The sequence below is a fragment of the Prenolepis imparis genome, unplaced genomic scaffold (genome assembly GCF_030444845.1).
Source record: "Prenolepis imparis isolate NDT839.2.m4 unplaced genomic scaffold, iyPreImpa1.0 SCAF_6, whole genome shotgun sequence".
In the NCBI taxonomy this organism is placed as follows: domain Eukaryota; kingdom Metazoa; phylum Arthropoda; class Insecta; order Hymenoptera; family Formicidae; genus Prenolepis; species Prenolepis imparis.
Window position 1 is genome coordinate 588,565 of NW_028141164.1, and position 27,498 is coordinate 616,062.

The 27,498-nt window shown below is 33.0% G+C and overlaps 2 protein-coding genes across 2 annotated transcripts; one reads left to right on the plus strand and one right to left on the minus strand.

The window, feature by feature from the left end:
• Window positions 1-614: 614 nt before the first annotated feature.
• Window positions 615-2,603, plus strand: Ppan (Brix domain-containing protein peter pan). Its single transcript, XM_083040282.1, has 6 exons — window positions 615-723; window positions 942-1,222; window positions 1,315-1,525; window positions 1,591-1,917; window positions 2,012-2,345; window positions 2,443-2,603. The coding sequence occupies exons 1-6, from the start codon at window positions 706-708 to the stop codon at window positions 2,529-2,531; spliced, it is 1,260 nt and encodes a 419-aa protein (XP_082896408.1). The 5' UTR covers window positions 615-705; the 3' UTR covers window positions 2,532-2,603.
• Root (ciliary rootlet coiled-coil, rootletin) lies at window positions 2,450-27,498 on the minus strand. The gene is made up of 37 exons (XM_083040417.1): window positions 27,413-27,498; window positions 23,940-24,032; window positions 22,824-23,045; window positions 22,520-22,722; window positions 22,036-22,420; window positions 21,774-21,947; window positions 21,387-21,692; window positions 21,076-21,312; window positions 20,856-20,992; window positions 20,594-20,754; window positions 20,383-20,513; window positions 19,948-20,310; window positions 19,510-19,869; window positions 19,186-19,378; window positions 18,712-19,071; window positions 18,452-18,637; window positions 18,125-18,369; window positions 17,842-18,057; window positions 17,546-17,756; window positions 17,328-17,440; window positions 17,060-17,236; window positions 16,884-16,991; window positions 16,632-16,811; window positions 16,077-16,289; window positions 15,702-16,007; window positions 15,183-15,569; window positions 14,804-15,082; window positions 12,383-12,692; window positions 11,851-12,085; window positions 11,267-11,501; window positions 10,808-11,142; window positions 10,595-10,712; window positions 10,206-10,503; window positions 9,889-10,105; window positions 3,713-9,800; window positions 3,437-3,607; window positions 2,450-3,232 (listed from the first exon to the last, which is right to left on the minus strand). The coding sequence occupies exons 1-37, from the start codon at window positions 27,470-27,472 to the stop codon at window positions 3,095-3,097; spliced, it is 14,151 nt and encodes a 4,716-aa protein (XP_082896543.1). The 5' UTR covers window positions 27,473-27,498; the 3' UTR covers window positions 2,450-3,094.

A 27,498-nucleotide genomic window follows, 5' to 3' on the forward strand; every position in this document is an offset into this window, starting at 1 on the left:
ATCTCGTCAAGGTTATATATCATCAGCATCAGATAAATATATATTTCGGCAAGATAGACATATCGAACACACTGACTGAAATAATCAATATAAAATTTACGTAATTGTGATACACATGATGATTATTTAATAAGTGGATTAAGATAAATTTTAAAACATATTTTTGATACCTGTTTTTCATCCCCTTTTGAGCAGCTGCAGCGTCAAAACAACCTGAAATAAGCTTCAAAAGTTAAATTTCCGAGCTCCGATAGGCTGATATGCGATATTAGAAGAGCACAAAAGTCGTAAGAAATTGACCAATTACAGTCGATTATTCTCCTCACATTCAACTGTGATTGGTCAATTTCTTACGACTTTATTATATTGTAAACCAGGCCTAAGAAATGGCGTAAATGAAAATTGGCGCGAAATTTTAAAATACATATGGTCATTTAGTGCGTCAAAAGAAAATAAAAGTGAGAGATTGAAGGTTAAAAACACGTTATATTTTTTATATTTACATAAGGAATTGCATTATTGCTACTTTAATTATAATTTTCATCATAAAATTTCTTTCTCTCAATTGGATTAATATCATCGTTTTACAACCACGTGTTAGAAGATAAATCTAACCTAACTTGACCTATTGTGTGCAGTGTGTGCACGCGCTACGCTTCTTCAAGTCCAAGTGACATTCTCTAATAAAAAGAAAGAAAAGAAAAAATGGCTCGTAAGAAAAAGGTATTTTTGTATTATTTGTAAACATAATTATATAATTAATATAGATTTATAATTTAATAATATTTATAATATTTAATAAGAAAACATTAATCTAAACGTCGAACATTTGTATATAGTTTATATATCTAACAATGTCCACATGCATTCAGAAAATAATTTGTTAATATGTATTAAGGATAGTTTGCAATTTTTTCTATTAACACATGATTTTTATACAGGGTCGATGCGCTAAACGAAATAAGCAAATAAACGTGGGGGAAAAGGAAGAGTTAGTGCAAGCACCTCATTCCTTTGTATTTCATCGTGGCTTGCCAGGAGAACACATTGTCGAGCTTACTAAAGATTTTCGCAGAGCTATGGAACCTTTTACAGCTTCATCCTTAAAAATTCGAAAGAAAAATACCATTAAAGATTTTGTCTCCGTTGCGAGTGTCCTTCATGTCACTCACATTTGTATGTTTACAAAGACAGAGATAGGAATGTACCTCAAGCTTTGCAGGTATTGTAGTCATTTTTTTATAAATTTTTATCGATAATTCTCTAGAGCTATGATTATTCGAAATAATGTAGCTATTAATTATTGTTATATAGATTGCCCAGAGGACCTACCCTTACTTTTAAAATACACAGTTTTTCTCTGGCGCGAGATGTGATATCTAAATTAAAGAAGCAAATGGTATACGAGGAGGCCTTCCAAAATGCTCCACTGGTGATTTTAAATAATTTTAGCGGCGAAGGCATGCAATTGAAACTTATAGCTTCTACATTCCAAAACATGTTTCCAACCATAAACTTAACCACTGTAAGTTTTATAAAACATAACTAATCGAGAAAATAGTTAATTGAGTGAATGAAATATTTTTACAGATTAATTTGAGCACGATTCGTCGCTGTATATGTTTAAATTATAATACGACATCGAAAACGATTGACCTTAGACATTATGCGATCAAGGTTGTACCTACAGGTTTATCAAGAGGGGTTAAAAAATTAGTCCAAGCAAAAATACCAAATTTATCTAAATGTCAAGATATCTCGGAATTTTTGACGAAACCGACTGTATCTGAAAGTGAAGCAGAAGATGATGAAACTAGTTGTGTTACATTACCGCAAAAATTATCTTCAAGGGGGAATCATGCCAATTCTAAGAGCGCGATTCGATTGTACGAATTGGGACCAAGAATAACGTTACAGGTTAGAGAATTAATTAGAGCTAATATTATAATAAATTTTATAGATGTTTATCCCACGTTTTTAAATATTAACTTTCTTTTTAAATCTATTTTAGTTAATTAAAGTGGAGAATGGACTTCTCGATGGTGAAGTACTGTTTCACGAGTTTGTATACAAAACCGAAGAAGAGAAGCTTGCGATAGAGAAAAAGAGGGCAGCAAAGAAGAAATTGAAGGAGAAGAGAAAGAGAATACAAGAGGAGAATAAAAAGAAGAAGGAAATACAAAAGCAAGAACACAAAGAGAAATCGCTCAAGGGTATTCAGAAGAAAAAGGAAAGCGACATGATATTACAAAAAATTGCAAAGGAATCTGCTGAAAAGAGTAAATTGGAAGAAGACGATGATGCACAGTATTATCGTGAAGAAGTAGGAGAAGAACCTGATAAAGGTAAATATATATATTGCATATATTTGCTAATATTTTATAGATAGTTGTTAAGAATATTTAATTCATTTGCAATATAATAACATTAATTTTATTTCAGATCTGTTTCAAACAAAAATTGGTACAAAGAGACCACATAAGCACATAATGAGATATAAATCGAAGAAGGCAAAATTTGACAAGTCTTAGAATAAAATCGAATAATTTTAAATTGTAATACAAATTAATAAAATACTATATTACTACTATTTTACGTGTATTAATACAAATTATACGTGTATATATATAACAGATAGTCATGACTCTCATTCTTTCATACATCCTGTCTTAAGTTAAAACTTAATTATTTTATATCACAGATATCATACTATCTTCGAAAATGTAAAGTGGTAAAAAATATAAATGTTATTATTTATATTGTCATATAAAGTTAAAGTATATTATATTGTCATATAAAGTATAAAATTATTAATCGAGTTCGTATTTGTATTACAAAAATATATCATATTATAGTCTAACATTAACGACTTATTTACATTTATGTTCTACACGCTTTTATAAACTATCTTAAAAACTTTAAATTTCAATTGTTTTATTACGCGCGTGTACGATAAAACGATATGTATAAACTACATAATATGCTATTTATAGATAAATAATACTATTTCGATGAGAGATTTGGTCAAATATGATATATGGCAGTTATGAAAACTCGAGTTATTATGTAGTTTATTCATATTTTTTCCAACCCATTATGGATTTTTGGAGCGCAACACTTTATCGTACTCCTCTAATTGTTTTTCAAGCTCTTTTATGGTTTTCGATCGAGAACGACACACATCCTTCATGAACTGTTTTTCCTTTTCCAATTTCGTTATTCTTATTTCATCCTACATAAAAAAATATATTATTATGTAAAACAATATACAAGTTATAACAATGACGACAAGTTACAACAGTAAAACTTGAGAACAACAAATGAAATGAAAACATTCTACAATTATGTATATATTTTTTTTGTTCATTTCCTGATATTCACATGTCGTCTGTGATATCGATTGTTTTAACTCTCTAAGATACCGATGTATACTTACATCGATTATACCACTGCTTGTACCGCAAAATCGCAATATATTAGTCGATGTTGTCTGACATATCTGATCTCTTTTATTTAAAAGTCTCTGTTTGCATACATGGCATTCTCTTGCGCTTGTACGCGTCATGGCAGTCTGAAGTCGCTTAATTTCTGCTTTAAGTTCGCTGGTCTGTAAAAAAATGGTATAGAAGGTTTGTAAAACAAATTATGATCGAATCTATAGTTTATAATATAGTCAAATAATTATAATAATTAGTGAAATACATTAAAGTACCTTATTTTTGTACGCCGACAGATGCTCCTGCAATTCTGCACACTTGGCCTGATAAGGGAAACTTCCATTCCGTATTTGCAGTTCCAGTGTCGCGATCTTTCCGTTCTTCGATACAATTTCCATTTGCAATTCACGTATCTTATTTTTCAACTCCGTACAACTACAGTCATCGTTGCGAGGTTTAGCTCTCTCTACGTCTGCTCTCTGAGGATCTTGAATTTGATTCTCGAGAACTTTGATCTTGTCTTGTAACTCGTCATTTTCGATGCGACATGTCCAAAGCTGATCTTCAAGTTTCGCATTCTCAGCATCGTGCTGACAAATAACTTGGGCCAACTCTTCCGATTCTTGGTCAAGCTCCGCATTCTTTTCCTTCAATTTTTTGACCTCGCTAACGTAATTCTCGATATCTCTGTTCTTTTGATCCAATTCAACCTTTATCGCTTCTAATTCTAAAGCAATTTTGTTCTTCTCCTGCAGCAAAGCGTCGTATTTTTCGCAAAGTGCGTGCGTGTCGTTATATTTAGACTTATACGATGACAGCATCTCCTTTAATTCTTCATTATCTTTACACGCTACATCGTATAGACTTTTTAAAGTAATCAATTGCTTCGTCAATTCAGCTTTGGCATCTTGTAGCTCTATTATCCGATTACTAGCACCGTCCAAATTATTTCGCAAAGATCTATTCAAGTCTTTCAATTCTTCCATTTGTTCCTCCGCTTGAATCCTACTTGTACTATTTCTAATTCTTCTCTCTAATGTAACGCACTTATGTTGTAATGTCGCGTAATCGTCCTTCAAGATATTTATTTCTTCCGTTAAAGCAGCGTTTCTATTATTTAATTCGTCTATTTGTTTGTTCAATTCGATATTCTTCAATTCCTCGAAATTTAATTCATCTTTAATAGCGTCAATCTCTTTCTCGTTTTCAATCTTCAGTTTCTCTATCTCCATTTTGTATTGCTCTATACTGGTCTTTCGTTCGCCGATTTGTTGTTTCAGGTATGTATTCTCCGACATAATCGTATCCAATTTAGCTTTATATTCCGTAAGATCGTCGCATTTAGTTTTCAAAAGTTCCGTAATTTCCTCGACACGCAAGTTTTTCTTCTCCAATTCGCAATTCAGATCGTTGTAAGCTTCCGTGAGCTGCTCCAATTCAATCTGCATTTTCTGAATAATTTGATTACCTTTCATTAATTCGTTGTTCTTCAAATCGATAATGTTCTTCGATTGCTCCTGATTAGCTTCGAGGCCTTCGATGTTGCCCGTCAATTCTATATTTTTCGTTTTAAACGATTCTATCGTACGCGCGAAATCTTCTATCCGTTTATTATAGGCCTCCTTCTCCGATTTCATCTTCATCTGAAATTCGGCTTCCTTATTCCTGATCGCTTCTTGCGCTTGTCTCTCCCGTTTTACAGCGCTATTAATAGCTTCTTCACTCGCCGTGTCCAACTTGGAATATTTATTATACTCAATTTGTATATTATTGAGATCCATCTCGAGCAGGCTAATCTTTTCTCTCAACGTATCTCGGTCGCGATTATTTTCTTCTAAAAGCTTCTTCAAACGCAAAACTTCTTTTTGCAATCCATCGGACGCAGCTTCTCGCTGGGACAGCTCTGCTTGAAGCTTCTCTATCTCGCTCTCCAATTCTTTCGCCCACAACGTCGTACGTTTCTCCGCATCCACGCTCTGCCGTTTATCATCCTCAAGTTTTTGCTTCTCCTTATTAAAGCTGTCTGCCATAGACTTCACTATCTCTTTCTCTTTCGACAAGATTATGTGTAAAAATATTTGAAACAGCTCATCCACCGATTTATCCTGGAATTCCTCAGCGCCAACTTTCGGCTTGAGAGACTTGATCTCCTTAATGATAATCTTGGAAATGTTGTTTAATTCATCCTTGAGCTTTTTGTTATCGTCGGCTAACATTTTATCTTGCTGAGATTTGGATTGGTACTCGTTTCTCATCGTCTCGAATTTATTTTCTATGTCGCGTAGCTTAATTAACTCCTGTTTTAAATAATCGTTTTCGGCAGTATACTTGTTTACCTTTTCGTTTAGTTCTGTACATCTATTTTCCGATTCTTTAGAATAATTGGCAAATTCTTGTGAAATAGTTGCTTTAGAATTAGTCAATTCCTCATTCATTGATTTTAATGATTCCAGTTTCTTCTCATTCATTGATCTTAATGATTCCAGTTTCTTCTCATACTCTTGCTCCAAAAGATTAAGCTGGTTTTTCTCTTTTTTTGTCGAATCTAACTCGTGTTGTAAATCTGAGAGGTTTTGACGTAACTCGTTTATTGTTTCTTCTTTCGTTGCTTTGTCTGTTTTCAGGAATTCCGCTTCAGTTTCAACAATGAACTTTTCATGCTCAATTTCTTTATATCTCACGGAAAACTCTTGTAATTTTTTGGCCATATCTTTTATCTCATTTTCAAGGATATCTGTTTTTTCCAAATGCAATAGTTCACTTTCTGACAACTTTTGCAGTAACTGTTCATTAGTATTTTTCAAAGATTTAATTTCATCCAATAGAGAGTTTTCCTTTTCATTAAATTTGCCAAGATCTGTTTTGACTCCTACAGTGGATTCCTTTAATTTCTCAATATCATTTTGCAAATTGCTTATCGTCTTTGCGATATTTTCTAATCTCGATGAAGTTTTGTTTGGAGATTTCTTAACGCTAGTATTTACATTATGAATTTTATTCGGCGACAAATTCGTAACACTGCTATTTTGTAATTCTTCGACTTCATTACATTTTTCTTTGTACAAGTCCGATAATTTATCGTGATCCTCCTTCAAAATTTGTAATGCGTTATTTAAAGATTGAAGTCTTTCCTCAACACAACTAATGTTCATATTTTCCAGAAAACTGGCATTAAAAGATGAATTACACATACTTATATTTACATCTTCCTTAGCTTTTAGAATAAGCGGATCGCTCTTTGCAACCACACGATTAAACTTTCTTTGCAAATCCTCTATTTTGTGATTGAGAGCCTTCTCTTTGAGTTTCAGCTCTCTTTTATTTTCAATCATTTCCTGCAGATAAACACACTGAGTACAAGGGCCCAATTTCAGATCGCTGAGCTTTCTATTGAGAAGTGTAAGACGATCAACTTCCTCTTGAAGATGTGAGATTGTTGCTTCGACATTGTCACCTTTTATAGATTTGTCCACTGTATCGCTCGTCGTTAAAGTGTTATTAAATAACATCGATAAGGTATTATTGCAAGAATTAATTTTTCGCACATTATCCAAATCTTCTATAGTCTCAATTAACTGATTAGATATTTTCGAATTGTCTTTGGTTAAAATTTCTATATTAGCTTTCAACTCCACTTGTTCGGTTCTCAACAAAGTATTCTCCATTTTCAATTGTTCCGCATCATTACTGTCTTCTTCATGTTTCAATAACAACTCTAGTTTATTTTTAAAAATTTCACATTCTTCTTTTAGTCCATCATTCTCTTCGATTTTATCCATTAAATCAGTGGAAAGTTGATTATGCTCAATTGTAAAATATTCATATTTCTCCATAAGATCAGTTAATTTATCCTTATGCATACAATCGTGTTCATACAAGAGTGCCTTACTCTCTTTCAACATTTCAAGTTCTTTCATTGTATCTGTGGCATTAGATAATAATTCTATATTTTTTGCTGTTAGTTCGCTGATTTGTTCTTCATACTTGATAATTATTTCTTCTTCATTTGAGTTCACTTCAGGCATCTTTGAGCGTAAAGTTTCCATCTCTTCATTAAGAATTGCGAAATTATTTTTTAATTCGAGATTTTCATCTATTATCTTTAAATTTCGCGCATAAAGTTCTTCAATCGTTTGTTGAAAATGAGCAGTCGATTTTTCAGAATATTCCTTCTCTGCTGACAATTTATCCGCCAATTCACTGTTTTCCATTGTTAACACAGAAATAGTGTCCTTCAACTCTTGCATATCCGTTTTCAAACTTTGCACTATTTGTGATACTTCTTGATCTTCTTCTGCAGATAATTTAGTACTATCGTTTAAAGACGTCGTAGTCGATAAATCCTCTATAACTTTTGAAGAATCACCGTTGCTTAAGTCACATTTGGGATTTAATACCAATATCGCTGATACTTCTTCTTTCAAGCATGTATTCTCTTTCTGTATATCTTGAATGAAACCTTGTAAATTATCTATGTGACTTTTTAAATAATTAATATCATTATCGTTACTCTGATCAAACGTTAATTCTTTTCCATTCGATTTTCTATGCAATTTCATAGAGACTTCTTCATATTCATCTCTTTCAGATGTAACTCTTGCGACTTGTTCTTCTGGTTCTTGGATATTTTGTAAATATTGCTCATTCGATTCATCTTTTGTTAAAATACAACGCTCAGTATGGGTTAGCTTTTCCTGCAACTCGTGTACCATAGATTTAAACTCTTTTGTTTCCGATGTACGACATTCAATCTCCTTTTCTAAATCATGGATTTTTTGTAATTGTAATTCTTGCTCATTTATTCTATTCTTCATCAATTCATTATGTAATTCCACTCTCTTTAATTTTTCTTGCAGCTCGTAAATTATATCTTCTAGCTCATTTTTCTTGATTGTGAAATCCTCGATACATTTCTTTTGCTCGTCTATGGTTTTCTGTGCTTCTACCCGTTGTACGTTTAATTCTTCTTTCATTGAGTTATTATATAATTCTGTTTCTTTCAATTTTTCTTGTAATTCGGAAATAATATGTTCTTTTTCTATATTCTCAGGCTCGCACATGTTTGTTTCATATTCATTTAATTTGTGTTTTAATGAACTGTTCATTAATTCCGCTTCATTTAATTTTTCTTTCAATTCAGCAACTATTCCTTCAAATTTATTTTTTTCATTTGTAAGATCTTCAACCTGTTTCTCTAAATCACTTGTATTTTGTACATATATTTCTTGTTTATTTTTCATTGAACTATTTATTAGCTCTATTTCTTTCAATTTGTCTCTTAGTTCGCTACTGATTCGTTCAGATTCCATTTTTTCCTTTACAACATCCTGAATTTGTTCCTCTAAGTGTAGTTTATCTGTATCTAGTTCATTATCAATAATATATTGATGTTCATTATCTTCCATTGTATTATTTCTTATTTCTGCTTCTATTAATTGCTCTTGCAGTTCACTAATGGTAAGTTTAAGTTCATTATTTTCGGAAACAAGTTGTTCAATCTGTTTCTCTTGATTTTCAAATTTCTGAATTTCTATTTGTTGCTCATTTAATTTATCCCGCATTGATATATTGTCTTCTTGCACTTCTTTCGATTTATTTTGTATTTCACAAATGGTTTGTTCAAATACATTTTCAGACATAACACTATCGATGCGTTCTTTTTGATCTTGAAAATTTTGTAAAGTTTGCTGCTGCTCGTCCAGTTTATCTTTCATCAAGTTCTTGCATTTCTCCGTTTCTGTTAATTTATTTTGAAGATCCGTTACTGTATGTTGCAATTCATTATTTTGAACCGTGATAGCGATAATTCGATTTTCCAGTTCCATTTGCTGCATATTCTCTGCATTTTGCGACAAAGATTGTTCAAGTGATACATTCTGTACTGCTAATTTGTCTTCTAACATAATATTGCGTTGTTCAGCTTCATTAAACTTTTTTCGTAATTCGGAAGCGACATGTTCGTACCCGTCTTTTTCAGCTGTAAGAAGAGCTATCTGTTTTTGTAACTCTGGAACGTTTTGCATCTCTATTTCTTGTGCGGACAATTGTACGATCTTCTTTTCTAAATCTGGTATCCTTTGTAATTCTGCTGCTTGCGCATTCAATTTATCTTCTGCCGAAGTGTAACGCGATTCAGAAGCAGTTAATTTTTTACGAAGCTCAGATGCTATATGTTCGTAACTGTCTCTTTCAGATATTGTATTTTCCAATTGTTTTTCTAACTTTATAAGCTTTTCTTTTGTTTCTAAATAATCTTCAATATGTAACTGCTTCTCCAAGGTTGTAAACTCTTTAAGCTGTGACAATTCTTCCGATAAATACTGGATTCTGTCCAGTAAAATTTTTTCTTGTGGAGACTGATCACTATTTACACAAATAAAACAAGAGCAATTAAATTAATTAAATATGAATATATATTAAACACAAGTTAATTGTTCCACATTATTATTACCTTTCAGTTTGCATACATTTATCGATTTTCTCATGCGAGGTGTCATGATTGTGATAATTTATGGATGGTGATTTATGGATAATTACATCATCTATAAATTTTACACGGTTGTGCTTTCGGTGTATGGCAAACGTATCTTCATCACTTTCCATGTCTTCACAATCCTCTTCATTATTCATAAGTTCCAACTCAAAATCAGCAAGAGCTATTTGGAGTGCTGTAAGAATAATATATTAAAATATTTAAATTTTATATAATTTATATAATTTAAATTTTAAACTTTTTTAAGTATTTTGTTTTAATTATATAAAACCTACATGAATTCACCATATCAGTCGACTTTCTATGCAACTTGAAAGGTGACATTTCTTTGATCGGTGATAAGTTTGTGCATGTTTGAAATGTGTTTAATTTATATCCGGCAGTGCCGCCCCAAGTTTGTCTCCTTTTTTCTTTATGCTTAAATGATTCTGTGTTGTTGCGACTATCACCATGAACTATCCGAGTTTGTAAAAATCTGATACGTTCCTCCAAATTTTGATTAATACGATCTTTTTCTTGTATTTTAGATTCCATTTCTTCAAAATCGGTCGATCGAGCTTGTTGTTTCATTCTCTGAAAAAATAAATTTACATATATAAATTAATAATCTTTCATCATTTTGTAATATGTATAAAGAAAAATTTTTAGTTATCTATACACTTACCTCTAATTCTGCATGTAATATATCTATTTGTTTTGCGTAACGTTTTAAAAGTACACCATCTGACATAACTTCGTTTAGTTCAGGCTTATTTTTTATATTTCTAGCTCTAGATGCGAATCTATTCAAAATATATACAAAAATTAAATATATTTGATTTTGTTACATATGTTGATGACAAATCATTCAAGAAACAAAAACATTAAAAATACTAACGATAATGTGCATTGAGTTTCGTCTAGAGCAGCTGATGTTACTGCACATATTATCACCGTCATTGCATTTCCACCCAAAGATGCTTGAAGCAACCTTGTTAATTTACTATCTCGAAAATTTATATATTTTTGATGCGAGTCTTGTGACTCACTCAACTGCTTTATTACTAATGCCAGTGTAGAAAGAGACAAATTAATGCGACATCCTTCCTTAAAACGCTCTCCAGTAGCCCCTGTTTGGCGTGCTCTCTCCGAACCAGCAAGATCTACCATATTTAATTGGGATACTTGTATTGCACGATCTGAGTCAGCACCAGCTTCTCGACTTTCGATTGTCTACGACATCATACAATTTTATTACAGTTTTAAAAAAACTGACAATAAATTATATAGATTAGTTAGAGATAGATGTATACAATCTTAAAAAATTTAATATGCAAAATTAAATTGGCATTCTTACAATTCTGAATATTGTATGGCTCCTGCTACTTCGCTCGTTCATGTTTGTTTCGCCTATTCTTCTGTTCTTATTACCTTTATGCATTAACGATAAAACATTCTCTGGACAATTTGTGACTTCTTCTTTGCATTTCACAAAAACTTGACCATTTACGTCTTCGTGTATTTTTAGATCTACTGAGCTTTTACTTAAGAGATCTGTGACTTTTTCATTATAAATCTCTAAGTAGGATACTCTAAAAAAATTAATAAATTAAATAAAAATAAGTTCTACAATCAGTCATCACAATTATCAGTGTTACAATTTATATAGATAACAAACAAAATTCTTTTTTTAGCTAGAACAGATTTTAAAAAATTATCTTTTATCTAATAAATATATCAGAGAAGTTAGAATAGCTCAATGTTGAAACAATCCTCTAGCAAGCTAAAAATCTGGATTTCCCAGACCTGCTATACCATTTTGCTACATGGATAAGAGAAAAAACATAAGCAAAAATTATTTCACTAATATAACCTATAAAAATTAAAGAGCTACCCCACTCTGAATAAGAAAATAGGAGGAGAAAGCAAACAAATATCAACCTCAATAAAAACTCGCGTCCAGAAGTATTAGCTATAGCATCAAACATATGTTCCACAGCCAGAGGTATTGTGCCAGGCTCTTCCGAGGTGCCCATCATAGTATACGTTTTGCCAGAACTTGTCTGTCCATAAGCGAACACTGTGCCATTAAACCCATTTACAGCAGCATCAACGATAGGCCTTACGATAGTATCAAACACATCATTGTTACTGGCGTTTGTATCAAAAATATGATCTGCAAATGCAATGTTAACGAATCAATTTAAACAAGAGATTTGACGAGTCTTACAACAGGATGTTTTCCTTTCTTGCATTCTATGTTACACTTTCTGTATCTAAAATGAAATAAATACATATTCGGACCGAATATGTAAAAGAAAAAGGAAAAAATTGATACAGAAAGTAAACAACAAAGGAAAAATCCAACCTAATACAAAGTCAAAGTATCGTGAGAATTTTGAGCAAGTTATATCGAGATAAATAAATAAGGATATTGTATTTTTCATAATTTCGAAATTTGCATTCGCAGTACCGAATTGAAATCCACCGTCGCCTCGCTTCCTTAATTCCACATCGGTGGCCACGATATTGTTTCCTTGAACCAGCCATTGAATCGGCAAATTCTCCTCCTTCTCCCTCTTGATGAGCGGCCTGACTTTGATAGCCACTTTAATACTGTCCGACATTGCGAATAATACTCTCGTGTTCTTTAACAACTTAATCGGAAACGCAGGCCTAATTCGCCTCTCATTCAAACAACGACTTCTGGTCTCAGTCGCTTCCAATGAAAATTTACTCGAACAACGCCATATGTACGCCCGTAAACACGCATCCACGCACCACTGTTATCGACGATCGTCTGCCTGCGGGACACGTTGGATTTCGACGCTCGTTGAACTTTGTTCAAATTCAAATCGTGCTCGCACATGCGCGCTCCATCGCCGACAGATGAGGGAGCTACCTTCGATTCGAATATGCGCGGCAAATCCGGGACTTGGATGGTCACGTGACGCGCGCGGACCAATGAGCGCGGAGATGAGCGGCCCCCTTCGACCAATGACGTGTCTGATGTCTCGTCAAGGATTGCTGCCTTCATGGCGAAGCCGAAGAGCATCGTTTGAAGTACGCTGCGCGTTGCGATCCTCGTTACAACTTACAATTCAATGCAATCTCGTGCTTTTAGGTAAGTTTCAAAAATGTATATTTCTTAGGTATAAATTTCATTATCTCGATACGAAAAAGATCGTGTTATACGTAACAAGAATACATTTTTAAGGTGAACGGAAATAAGTGAGCGATAAAGTGAACTGTTGCGGGAGGAGAAAGAGAGAGAGAGAGAGGGAGGGAGGAAATACATTGAAACATGCCGATATGTGGTGAGTGATATTTAATTTCAAATATATAACTCAATAACATATGTAACAATGATATTTTTAAGATTTACACGTACTATATATATTTCTAAAAATGTGGGAACGTAAATGTGAGATATAGAGTTGGACGATAGCACAATATATATATAGTACAATTTTCCTATATGGGGGGCCTGAAAAATACAAAATATATCAATGACAATGCTTGATTTATGAATTTGCAATATGTCTGATTAAAAATACAGATTTCTTTGAGAAGATTGACTTTTTTTCGAATTCTTTTGATAATCATTTTTTTTTTATATAAAAATTTCTTGCTCGATAAAACTTTGCATTAGAATGTAAGAAGCATAAATAATATTTCTTTAATACTCTCAATCATCCTGTATCAGGCTATATATAGTGCATAGGACTAGATGTCTATATTCTTAATAATAAAGAACAGACACAGTCCACTCTCTGTCATCTATGTCTGTATTTTTTTTAATCCTCTGCTGCATTATACAGCATTACCGTTCTCTACACTTTACGTTAGCGAATGGCTCGGTGACTTTGCATCTCTATCTCATAATCAGAAGCGTATCTCTACAATGCTCTTGTTTGCTGATTTTCTTTGGTCTCAAAATGAGACTAAACATAGCATTTTTTTCTTACTGTTGCCATCTACTTTATAAGCACTTCTCATTACATGAGACTCGCAAGCTTTCCCTTTATAATATATCTTTTCAATTATCTGCGTCAAAAATAATCCAACATTATACATATATATATATATATGTATATCTAAATAAATAAATGAAGAAATAAATGTATAAATTAATCACAATATTAATGGACGGATATTGTGGACTAGTACAACTTGTATTAAAATTTTTCCTGTAAAGTCTTGTTAAATAATTAGATAATAATTTATATATTAATTATACTTTTGGATATATATCTTGAGATAATAAAAAGAGATATAATTTTTATGTGCATTAATTGATATTAAACTGACTTTTATGCAACTATTTCTTTATAATCAGATAACTAGACTCGCAAGACCTGACGTAGCAAAAGAAATTTGCAAATATTATTATTTAGTTAAATATTTTTGTAAAATGTATGTATATGTCTTATCACAAAAATTTTCACATACGTTTCATGCATTGATAAAATGTATGAAATACTGTTGATAAACTGTCTGCATCTCATATATAATCATTTGGAAGCATAAAATTTGTATAAAAAAATTTGATAAAAGTTCAATATGTCCAATATAAAAATTGCATATCAAATAAAATATTAAAAAATCTATAATTATCTTAAAATGTAAAATATCAAGAAGCATTATTAATTCATGGTTTGTCAAAATAGATTAATGATCTTATGTGCCTTCTTTAAGTAACGACTTTGACTAGATAATGTTAAAGCGCACTGAACAATATTTTTATATGCGCGAATTTTATATGATCGTACTTTATATTCTCAAGAAATATAAGTACTACTTATATAAGTACTTATATGCTCTTGTATGAATATACAAGTACTACTTGATACACTGGCAGTTTCCAGAGAAAGTACAGTCACTTCTCGCATTATTTGAATTGTGACGGAGTGCCGGATCTGTGAGACGAAGGTGGAGCAGGTAAAGCTAATGACGGCGGTAAACTAGTGGTACTCGTCAAGGTAGAGTCTAATTTACGCGCTTCGTGTTCCAGTAATACCGCATCTAATGACGGATCTTGCGCCACGGTTCTCAAAGAATCGCCCAATGCTTGTCGCAATTGTTGCATCTCTCTACCGGCCCGTGAACTCCGCAAAACGTACAGCTGTCTGCGCTTTATCTCTTGATTGAGCTGTTCTCGCAATAATTGTATCTATACAAAAAAATTTTTTTTTTATTTATAAGAGTTTAAACAATTATGTGATAGATATATAATACATTCTGTTATAAAAGTCTGTCGTAGATATATGTACCTGATTTTCTAAACGTGATACTTGCTGACGATGACTTTGTTCTCTCGCCTCTAACAATTTCTCGGCCTGCAATTGCGCGGATCTGATTCTTTCTAATTCTCCACTTCTGTCTCGACTTGTATCTAATAATGAATGAGGGGAATGTATATAAGTTGACTTGATTCGTATAAGTTCGGCCTCCTTTTCCGCTAATTGGGTCTCCAGTTTGCGTATCTTCAATCTTAATTCTCTGTTTTCATGCTCCAAGTTGTCGATGCTGTAACTAGTACCCAGAAGTTCTATGTGTGCTTTCTCTGGACGTTCGTAACTCTTGCTTCGAATAACGCTCGTTTTGCCCGCAGCAATTTGACGTTCTAAATTACGTTTATCGGCTTCTAACAGCTTCACCTATTAAAATATATATATTTATTATATATGTATAAATATATATTTTTTAAATTTCTTGATTCTCTCTCTATCTCTCTCCTCTTTTCCCAAGAGATTTTAACACTTGTATCAAATTCAATCGTTTACATTTACCTTATCATTAAGAGCATCCACTTTTCCTCTCGTTTCACTTCTTTCTCTTTGTGCAGTTTGCAGCTGACGTAACAGTTCTTCATCTTTAGTGGCACTGCTTTCCGGTGGCCAGGTAGACAATCTTAATTGTGATTCTAAAGCTGATCGCTGCACTTCGTTATTAGCTAACTCGTTCTGTAGTCGTGCATTTTGATCGATCAACGATTGATTCGTATGTTTTAAATCGCTTAGGGTCTGTTGAACCGTTTCCAGGCGTTCGGATAATATTCTACGCTCGTTTTCGGTATTCGAGAGCTGTTTCTGCAGCTGAAGATGAAACAATGTTTAATAATTTGTGCGAAAAGTTAGTAGCCTGTGTAAAATAGAATTCTTTACCTGTTTAAGTTTCTCGTTGTTACTTTGAGAGGAAGTAGTGATCTCTATTATATTACGATGTAACAGGTTTATCTCACTCTTGAGTTCGCTTTCCGTAGCAGATGCTTTCTCCAGTGCTAGTTTTAATTGCTCTATGGTAGATTTTAAGGATGCGCAACGTTCTTCCAGATTTGCCATAGTGCGGCTTTGCGTGTCAAAGCGTTCTTGCAATTTCTAATAAGAAAGAAAGAGAAAAAAAATCACATTTATATAATATTTATATTTAAATTCCAAATCCAAAGAAAAATGTTGTCTTTATCGACCAGATTATTATAATTGATTCTTTGTGATTGGAGTAAAAATATCTCTCTTTCAAAATACAGATTATATTATGAATAATTAAAGCATCAATTACGACAATAAATATCCTAATTGCCAACGATTCTTTGAGTTTACAATTTAATTACTATGAATCGTTACGCGTTTTGCCATCTTTTCAATATACAATATATCTAAAAATATCTAAATGTTTTATATAAAAAAAAAATATTTCATTGATAGATGTTTTGATCTTACTTGAATATGCGCCTCTTTTTCTTGCAGCATCATTTGCAATCTTTGGAAATCACCGTCTAAAGACATTCTGTGTAATTCCATTTCTGTTGCGCGAGATTCGCTATGGCGAATCTCCTTCTGAAGATTGCGCTTTTCCGTTTCCACTCTGTTCAATTCGTGTTTCATTTTCTCAAATTTATCCTACATAAGTATAAAATGTTACATACATTTAGAGCAATTATAACAATTATAAATATTTCTTTTAAATAATACCTCGTATTGAGACTTCTCTTCCGATTCGGTACCGATCTTTAATTCTAAGATTGTCAATTTTTCACATAACTGCTCGCATTCTTCTGTTTTTTGTTGCAATGCATCCAGCTGAAAATAAATAAATATTAATGTCTTTTTAGGTGTAGAATACAAAAAAGATATATAAAAAGATATACCTGTGCGTGATAGGCAGTCTGCTTTTGAGTCAGTTTCGCCTCCAAAGATTTTCTGTCTTCCTGAAGTGTACGAATATTGGCCAGAAGATTATTGACCTTTACATCTGTATTACTTTGATTCTCTTGAGACTCTTTCAGCTGTTTCTTCAAGCTACACAATTCCGTTTTGTAATCGTCCTACGATTTATCGAATCATAGATTTTATCGTGTCACAAAGTCGATAGTTTATGTATAAATCTAGATTTATAATTGTCGAAACTCAACATACTCTCTCGCGTTCGATTTGGGCGACTTGTTGCATAAGTGATCGCACGCCCTTTCTAATAGCTTCGGGATCGACATCCAATATGATATCTCTACCAGTGTCACCGTGATCTTGAACTTGATGTGAAAATACATATTATATATTAACTACATGTTATATCATCTTATCGAGATAACACAGCGTCTCGTTGCACGAATTATAAACTTGAAATTTTATTTTACATAAATTACCACGTGCCGGACTCCACCTTCGCGATGGACTCATCAATTTAAACGGCATATTCACGCTCCCGTCCATTTGAATACCGGCGATACGGCGGAGCGTAGAGCCTACGCTGCTCAATTTCTGCTCCACTTCCCTTTTCGCGGTTTCCAACTGCGACAATTGAGCATCGAGAGCTCTCACCCTTCCTTCAGATCCTCCAAGTCGCGCCTGGTGACATTATAAGCATGCTTTGTAATTTTAATCCACATATGCGCAAGTTGCAGTCTTTTTGTTTTTCCGTCTTCGAGAATACCTTCAACTCTTGCAATTGCTGCGTGGCATCGGCCAAGCAAACTTCCAGATTATGCTTCTGATCTTCCAGCTTCCTCTCGCGACAGCGGCTATCCTCGAGACGCACCAGCAACTCTTGCTCCCGAGCACGCCATCTCTCATCCTCCTCGTCCGCTCGCGTGCGTAATTTCCCCAGCTCTTGTCGCGTAACTTCCAAACTGTTATCCAGGTCGACGACCTACGGTTGAAAAATTTCGCGATGTAACCGAATCGAATAAAAAAAATCATCTAAAACATTTCTATACCTGTTTCTTCACTTGATGCAATTGCAATTGTATACGTTCTCTTTCCTCAATCTCGTTGGCTAATCTAGCCTGCAGTTCCTTCTCCTCGTTCTGAGCCTGGGAATTGTTCTCGTGACATTTCTGCAATTCGTCCTGCGTGAAGCGAAGCTGTTGCTGCAATTGCATCGCGTCGCGTTCCAGATCTCGCACTTGCGCTTGTAAACGCGTCCTCTCAACGTCCATGCTCGCTTTTGCATCCTCCAATGCTAAACACAGATGTTTTAGCAGCTACATGTTGAATCATCAAATATCTATATGTGTGTGTGAAAAAAAGAATATAATACCGACTTGCTATTTTTTGGTACGATTCTTCCAATGTTCTTCCCCGTTCTCTTCTTTCAGTCTCGATTTGCTTAACACGTTCCCGTAATTCCTTGTTGCTGTTGTTATATTTCTCTTTTTCATACGTCGTATCTGCCAATTGTCTCCTTGTATCCACTAACTCTTTGCGCAATGTCTCATTAGCATTGTCACCTGTAATGATATAAATTGTAATTATGACAAATAATTAGAAAATAGACTCTGAGTGGAAGGAAGAGGTCAATTACCATCTTTAAGTTTTCTGATAGTATCATGCAACTGATGTTGCAGTCCGTCTACTTTATCCTCCGTCATATGTAATTGAACTTGCAATTCTTCAACTTCTCTTTGCGTGGACTCCCGTTCTTTCCAGAGCTCCTCTAATTTTAAATCGAGTTTTAGCTTTTCTTCGTTAGCCTTCAACTTGGTCTCGTCCAGCTTTGTTTTAAGACGATTTAATTCATCGCGCAACTGATTCGTATTATTACGTTCTTGTTCAGCGCGTGCCGCGGCCTCCCTTTTAACACGTTCCAAAGTATTTTTTTCTTCTTCCAATTCACGCATAATAGCATCAATTTTTTCGATTAAAGCCTGTTGATCGTGATGAGCTGTAACAAATTTGTTGTCAAATATTTTAAGATACGAACGTGTATTAAAAATATATATATTAATCTTATAAAGATTCAATTAAGATTTAATCAAGAATATTTAGTTATATATACCTATAAGAAGTGCCTGTTGTTTATCATTCTCGGCTCTAAGAAGCGCTTCCTCGTGCTGTTTGCACAAATTCTCTATATGTTGTTGCAACTCTTCTATTCTCTGTTGTAGATGATTGATTTCTTCATTTTTCTCTCCTTCCAATTGTGATACAGACTGTTGTAGTCGTTTCTCTAAACTTATTCTTACTTGCTCCTTAAGATCCAAAGATGCAGAGAAAATGGACAAAAATGAAAACAAGGATTATAACATGATAATTATAACACTATAATAATTGGACATAATAATGTATTAGACAGCTAAAAAAAAATTCTATAAGTAAATACCTTTTCATCATTAATTTTTTTCATGTTATCCTCAGATTGTCTCTTCATATTCGATATAATTTGTTGAAATTCTGCCACTTGATCACCACTCTGTTGTGTAAGCGACTGTTTCATATCTTGCGCACGTTTCTCACTGTTTTCTAATTCTTTTGTTAATCGCGTCACCTGTCCTTTTAAGCTTTCCTGTTTGATTAATGTTTCTTTTTGCTCTTTCTCTAACTGTGTCTTTTTGACATGTGTAGCTTCCAAATTAGTTTGTGTATCGAATAGCACTCCTTCCAATATTTCTTTTTCGGTACGCATTGAGGCAAGTTGCTCTTGCATTCTTTGAAATTCTTTCTCATTTGTTTCCAAAAGCACCTATAGGGACGAAAAGATTATTATATTTTTATAATAATAGATCAGAAAGATGTACCGTATATAAATAATCATTTTTACCTGTTTCTCTTCATTATCTTTTACAAGATCTTTCAAGTTTCTATTTATTCGTGCATTCATTTCGTTGGACTGTTCTAGTCTTTGTCTAAGTCTCATGAGCTCTTCATTCAATGTTTCCTTCTTTCGCGCCAAAACTGACAATTGATTACTCAAATCACTGCGTTCGCGACTCACTTGGCCCAATTCTATTTCCACTTTCTCCTTTTCTATCTCCAAAAATTTAATTTTCTCATTCAACGTAACTTTCTCAGATTGTATGTCAAGTCGAGTTTGTTCAGCTTGTAATAATTCTTTCCTTAATGAATTTAAATCCCCTTGTTGATCGATACATTGATTCGCAAGTTTATTTTTCTCGACTGTCATCTACAAGTATAATTGTAATTAATTATAATTAATATAAGATATACATTACTGCTGAGATTAAATTTGGATTACCTTTTTTAAGTCTTCTTGTAATTTCTGTTTATCCTGTTCATAATTAGAGCACATTGCTTCCAATTTTATCAAAATTTCCTGGACATCTGACTTTTCTAATAATATTCGTTCCAATTCCAATTCAAGATCACCTGAATTATTTATATAACATTTGTACAACAATTTATCAAAGACATATATATATATATACTTGTGAGAACATGTAGAATACCTTTGCTTTTTTCGATTTGAGAAATTAATCCATCAGTTTCCAATTTTTGTTGTTCCAACATATCCTTGGCAAGATAAGCTTTATTTAAATCTTCTCGTAGTGTCAAAAGTTCTTCCCGCATTTTACTACATCTATCCTCTTCTGATCGTAAACTCAATTCTCTGCAATTCATTTAATACAAAAAATGTTTACTCTCATATATAAATAATTTAGCAAAATGAAAGCGCGATTTATAAGAGTATATAATTATTAATTTATTTACTTTATGTCAGCATCCTCCGATACTCTACTGAGTTCGTTCTGCAAGTACAATTTTTCATCTTCCAGATTGTCACATAGTTTTTGTAATTTATTATTCGCCTTTTGAAGTTTTTCATAATTACTTTTAAGAGCCTCTAGCTATAATATAAATCAATCAATTAATGCCTGTAATTGTATTAATGATGGTGTAGAAAAAATTCGACCAATACTCGGAATCCTACCATACTATTGAGTTCCATTTTATTTTTATCTAATGCATTTTTCTCCACTTTTACAGTGTCGAGACTTGTCTGCAGCATCTCTTTCTCCTGACTTAGCTGTGTGCATTGCGAACGACACGTGTCCAATTGAGATACCAATTCTGTCATTTTTGTACTTAGCGTCTGAGCGTTTGCCTCCGTGGTGTCGTACTGCTTGCGCATTGTTAAAAGCTGTTCCTTGTTGGTTTGTAATTTTATCTAAATTATAGAGAAAATATTTGTAAGCAACTAATGATATGTAGAATATATATTTTTTCTCCTTATACATATACCTGTAATTCACGTATAGTTAATTGATATTTTTGCAGAGCTGCTCGTACTGCGCTTATAGTACTCTCAGCGAGTGCCGGTATAGCGCTGCTTCTCGCACTTCTTTTCGGCGATCTTTGGGAGATAGGTCCACCGGACGACAAGTGAATATGCGGAAGTGCCTGCTTGACGTCGCTCGCATCCCGACTCTCGGCATCTTGAATCACAGCATGCGCGATATCTCTCAATGCGGATTCCAACACTTCGATGTCCTCTTGCATACGCGCAGTTTGACTCACTGTCGCTTCAGAAACTCCACATCTTTCTTCCTATATATACATCGAAAAACGTGTAAGTTTGACCAAAAATAATTAATAGATTAATTAGATATGAGATAAATTAATATCTACCAAATTGCGAATTTCTCGAATAAGCTGATCTATTCGATCGTCTTTTGTACGAATTTCATGCTGATCGGCAGCATGTTGTTGCTTAAGCGCTGTAATTTCACTTTTCAAAACAGTAGTTATAGTTTGTTCTTCCTCTTGTTGGTCTCTGGGATTCTCGGAGATTCTGTGAGATGGCTGAAAATAAAGTAGGGAAGAGATAAGATACAATATAAAAAATATCAATAGACAGTTATTAGTATAATTATATCAAATGATTTTATACTGTTGATTGCACTGCAGTTGCTTGTAGTTTCATAGTAAAACTTGTGCTGTTGCACGCCGATGTCATTTCATTAGATGACGAAATAATTTCGTTCCGCAATTTGGATAGATCTCGTTCCGTAGCAGATTTCATTTCCGCAAACAATCTTTTAACAGACACGACATCACGCCACAGGTTCAATAATCTGTTGTGCTCGGAGATGTAATATTCATTGAAGGCCTGTTCCTCTTCCTTCCATTCGTCCTCTTTAATAGCCAATTCCTCGCGCAATACATCCCAGTCGTTACTTAATTTCTGCAAATCGGTAGTTAATGCTTCATTTGTTTGATGAGATTCTTCGAGTTGATCTTTCAGAGATGAGTTTAGTTGCAAAAGTTCTTCACATCTATGGCAAAAGAAAGCATCTTTGTAAAATAAAATACAATCTATATATTTATTAATTAAAGGATATAGTATGCTAATTTATGAAAATATTTCTACATACTTTCGCCGTTCCTCTCCAAGTTTTTGCAAGGCAGTGTCCAGATCATGAATTTGTTCCTCACGTATATCCCTGAGCGTCTGATGAGCAGCCTCTAATACAGATGTAGATGATACTGTGGCAGTTGCTGGTTTGCTAGTATCACATGGAATTGTTTCTACCATTTGATTTTCCAGTTCTGAACATCTCTGTTTATATTGCAAAACCTAAAACATTTTTTCAATTATTTGCTTGTCGCTAACAAATTTGTAGTTTGCATATCAGTTTGCAGTTTTTTTAATAAAGAAATAGAATTTGAAATATTTACTTTAGCTTGTAAACGTGAGACAAGAGCGGCTTGGTGTTGCTGAGCCTGCCGATAAGTGTCCAAACGTCTCTTGTAACTTGCAGCCTCTTGTTCCAAACGATGACGGAGCTCATAATTTTGTCTAACCAAAGCATCCGGTGACAGATCTTCATCACTACCCTGTTCCTCTATAGCCCCCCCACTGCGTGCAGAATCCATCTTTGTTTTACTGCCTCGTTCCGTCTATAAATGCATAATTTTCTAATATATTCCACTGCTATATAATTATATCCTGATGTTTTCTTTTTAGAAAGTTAAATATTTTATTACCACAATAACATTTCTCCAATTTTTCTTAATATGATATCAGTGCAAATGAATGACAGAATGTGCAAGATAAAACAAATTCTAAATCATTCCATTAATCATTTTTAATTTTTTTCTTATCAAACGTACATTTTTATTACATACTCTACTTTTTTATAACAACTTTTATAATTTATTCCAATTCCAAATTATTATTATTGATACATATAAGTATCACACATATTGATAAGAGGTAAAAAGAGATACAAATATCTGTTAAATATAGAGGATGGTCTATTATCAAAAATAAACATTACAGTTATGTGCATTTTTTTTTATTAAGAGAATGTCTCGAAAATTATCTAGCATCTCGATATTATTAAAATTTTAAAAATTATTTATATTATTTTTCTTGTCTTTGCAGTAAAATCATACACCATCACTCCAACAATAAGCGTTTTTATATTTTTGGTTAGGATTCTGTTTACTATGTATTGCGGGTTGCCATGACAACCTTGTGACATCACATTCATTGAATCACTTTTGCTTCTTATGAATCGCGTAGGTAAAACGCATTTTTTTACGCACATTATATCGTAAAATATAAAACTTTTTTAAGTCTGTAAATCGACAAATGTGTGCATAATTTTTAAAATTAATTTTAATTTGTATAGAGAATTATATTAGGATTCTATTATTACATGCATAGAACATTTTTTTAATTAAAAAAACTTTATGCGTTTTTTATATATCGCAGATTCTCATCTTTTGATCTCTCTTTCCATTTTATTTAAATAAATAATTTTATAATACAATAATATCTCTTTTTACCTCCTTGGCTTTGCTGGAAGCTCTGAGAAACGGTGGCCGCCGCCTCTCCATCTGTCCCCGTGCCGATAATTGAGATGTTCCTTTCGAAACTGGCTGTAACACATATAATTTTGCCTTGATTATATAATATAATATTCGATATTATTTTTTTCTTATCGAAAAAACATATTTTTAAACGGTTTATTTTTTTTTAACAGTGTCACGATTTTTTAATACATTTTTTATCTGATATATCTCTTTCATGTATATATAAATAAGCTTTGGACGTATATAATTATAATATTTCCCTCCCCTCCCCAATTTCTAACGAATTATCTCTTCACGCTTATTTTATCACAATTTTTCTCTGGCTGTAGAAATAAAAATCTGTTTTTTATTCGAGATAACTTAAAAGCAGATTAAAACCAATTAAACGGTAAAACAACACGATTAATCAGTATTCGTCGAGCTTTATTTTTTGTAGATCCTTGTCGGTATAATAGTTGAACCCGTGACCCACGCTGAAAGAAAGCCATCTCAGATTTGTTTATAGTTACGATAGGTCAGCTTGTTCGTTGATTACACCGCGGTCTTTTTGCGTGATACCGAAATACTCTCTGTTATCGCGATATGAAGACGAAACAAATTGGCGAAATAGAAGTTCTAAACGCACTTGTGTGTTTTGTTTCGACGTTTTTTATTTTTAACTTTGTTATTTTTTTCCTGATGAATATCGTTTTCAAGATAATATACTGAAAACTATCCAAATGACAATTTTTTTCGTTTATTTCATACATTTTCAATAATGTTAAATAAATTTTAAAAAAAGATAAGAATTTTTTATCATTCTACAAATTATTATTCATCAACATTGCATTAATTAATTCAATTTTGTTAAATGATTAATTTTATGTAACATAATAATGCATATAATTAATTATATATATATATATATATGTAAAATCAACGGATCATTTAATAATTATTACTATTGTTTTGAATGAATATATTTTGTTAGCTGTGCGGGCTGGTGTTGATGCATATATGCCTAATCGAAGACGCGGAGTTATCTCTCGGAGCGATTGTTAGCCCAGGTGTGTGAAATTCTCATATGGGGTGATGATAACTGCGTTTATAATCGCGTGAATTAAACGTGCTGCGAAATCATACACCGGAAATCAACACGTAGGATCGCATTAATTCACCGTTTTATCCTTCGCGCTTCGCACGAATAGAGTATATTGTATTAGGGAAATCGATGGCAAATGGTTATTTAACCCTCGATAAATAACAAAAATAGGATCTAAAAAGGTTTATTATCGACAATATTTTATATAAATTTTAATATAGAGGTGTTTAATTAATTTTACACGCTCGTTCCGGATTTTTAATAATTTTATATTTTTAATAACAAAATTGATTTGTGAAACTCAATATGTAGAGGCGGTTTTTGTGTAAAAAAATGCATTTAGCATATTTCGTGCATTGTAATGCAACTAGAAAAGAAAGACGTTCAAAATTGATAATCATACGTTAGATTCTCAAAGAATACTTCCTCTTAACGAAAACTGCGATCTAGAATGAACTCGCGAAATTTATTGAATGGATAGAGAGTACTTTTCATTGATGATGTTATCCAATAGGGAAAGTATATATAGCCTTAACGTAAACGTATTGCTGATTCACGCGGTAAATTTCAAGTCATCGTGGCAACTTAAAAGTACAAAGGAAGTCTTCGCACTCGCGGAAGTTAAGCCAATTCGTATTCGGCAGTGATATTCTGGGCATATATCGATTGGTGCCATTCAGTGCCTGGTAGTAAACTCGAGCTTCTTCTACTTCCCATTCGGTCTTAGATAACAGAAAGTAGATGTCTAAAAGTCCTTTGTAGAAAAGACAGAAATAGACACGGACTCAAAGAAGAGAGAAGATCCAATTTTCCGGAAAGAATCCCAGAAAATCTGGTATAAACCGGAAAGAAACTAATTATTCAAGCTCTTCTTTCGCGATTTATCTGAAAAATCTAATTCTACAAGAAAGAGAGAAACCACGGCGACAAAACATGAAAAAAGTTAAAACAACTTTAGTATTAAATAATAAACAAAGCAACATCTTTCTTCCTTCTTTATACAAAATTATTTCAAAACTGATAGAATGTGCACTGAAAAAAAAGATTATTTAATTCAACTAATAATTAGTTGAATACGTTCAAATAAATAATTTATTTGAAACAAATAAATATTTATTTGCTTTGAAAAGGATTTTCTTATATCAAATAAATATTTGTCATATCAAATCAATATTATTTACTTTCAAATAAATGATTTATTTGAACGTATTCAACTAAATATTAGTTGAATTAAATAATCTTTTTTTTCAGTGTGTAAATATATTTCTTTTTTATTGTATAGTTGTATTCAAAACGCATGCTTTATTGGTAATTTCCATTCGTTCGGTTTATTGAAGACGTCTGCCATATGCGATTTTAACGCTTAGTTAGCATCGGACTTTGAGATCGACAATAATTTCACAGATAATTGTATTTGTCACTCGTGACAAATGAAGTGCGGAAATCGGTCAGACTCAAAGTACAGAACTTCGTTTCGGTATCAAACGCCGACTCAGACCAGACTTCATTAAGTCGTCTCCATTTATTACGCATCACATACGATAGCGTATATCGCGTAGGCAATAGCATGTTTTATAACATGGATGTACAAAAAATAATGATTCTTTCGAATCGTGTCATTCGCGGTCCTCGTGCTAATCGATAGCCGCGTCGGAAGGACGCAAGAATCTCTTTGGAATTGAGAATCAAGTCCATATACAAGTCCCAATTTCGCGGTTGATTAGTCGAATATCAGGCCACATCGAGTCTGTGTCTGTCTGTCTATCTATCTGTCTATATGTATACACATATCTCAATGAGTTTTTGCAGACTGTGACTTCATGGGTCAGTGAGACTGCAATCACTTTTCCCTCGCTTCGTCTCGTAACGTCGCAAAAAACCATGGATTTTTCACAGAATGTGGGGGAGTCCGGTTTTTCTTTCTAAAGAGAACGCAATATTTATTTCGAAAAAGAAACATCAAGTACACTTTTCTTATATTGCAAAATTCTCACGATATAATTAGAAGATTTCGATGATTAAACTCGAAGCGATTAATTGCGAAAAATGAACCTATATATACGTATTAAAAAAATCGATAAAATAATAAGGCTCTGAATATGTCAATATAGATAATAAAAAAAGGCTAATAAGAGATAAAGGCGAGTAAAATAAACTCCTAAATAATTTTTTAGACACTATTTATTAGTTTGAAACTAAAAACGTTTTGGTCCCACTTCAAGCCATCTTCAATAAATCAAAAGTGGACGAAATAAAATTTACTTTAAATTAATAAATAGTGCCTAAAATTATTTAAGAGTTCTTTATCTCGCGTTTGGTTATTTCTTATTAGCAACCCGTATTAAGATGCTGCGGGATTACTTGCGTCTTTAATCGTAGCGTGTGAAGGAATTCGCGTCAAACCTCCGTTTATATTCGCGGTCATGTAGTTTCGTAAAGGAATACACTTAT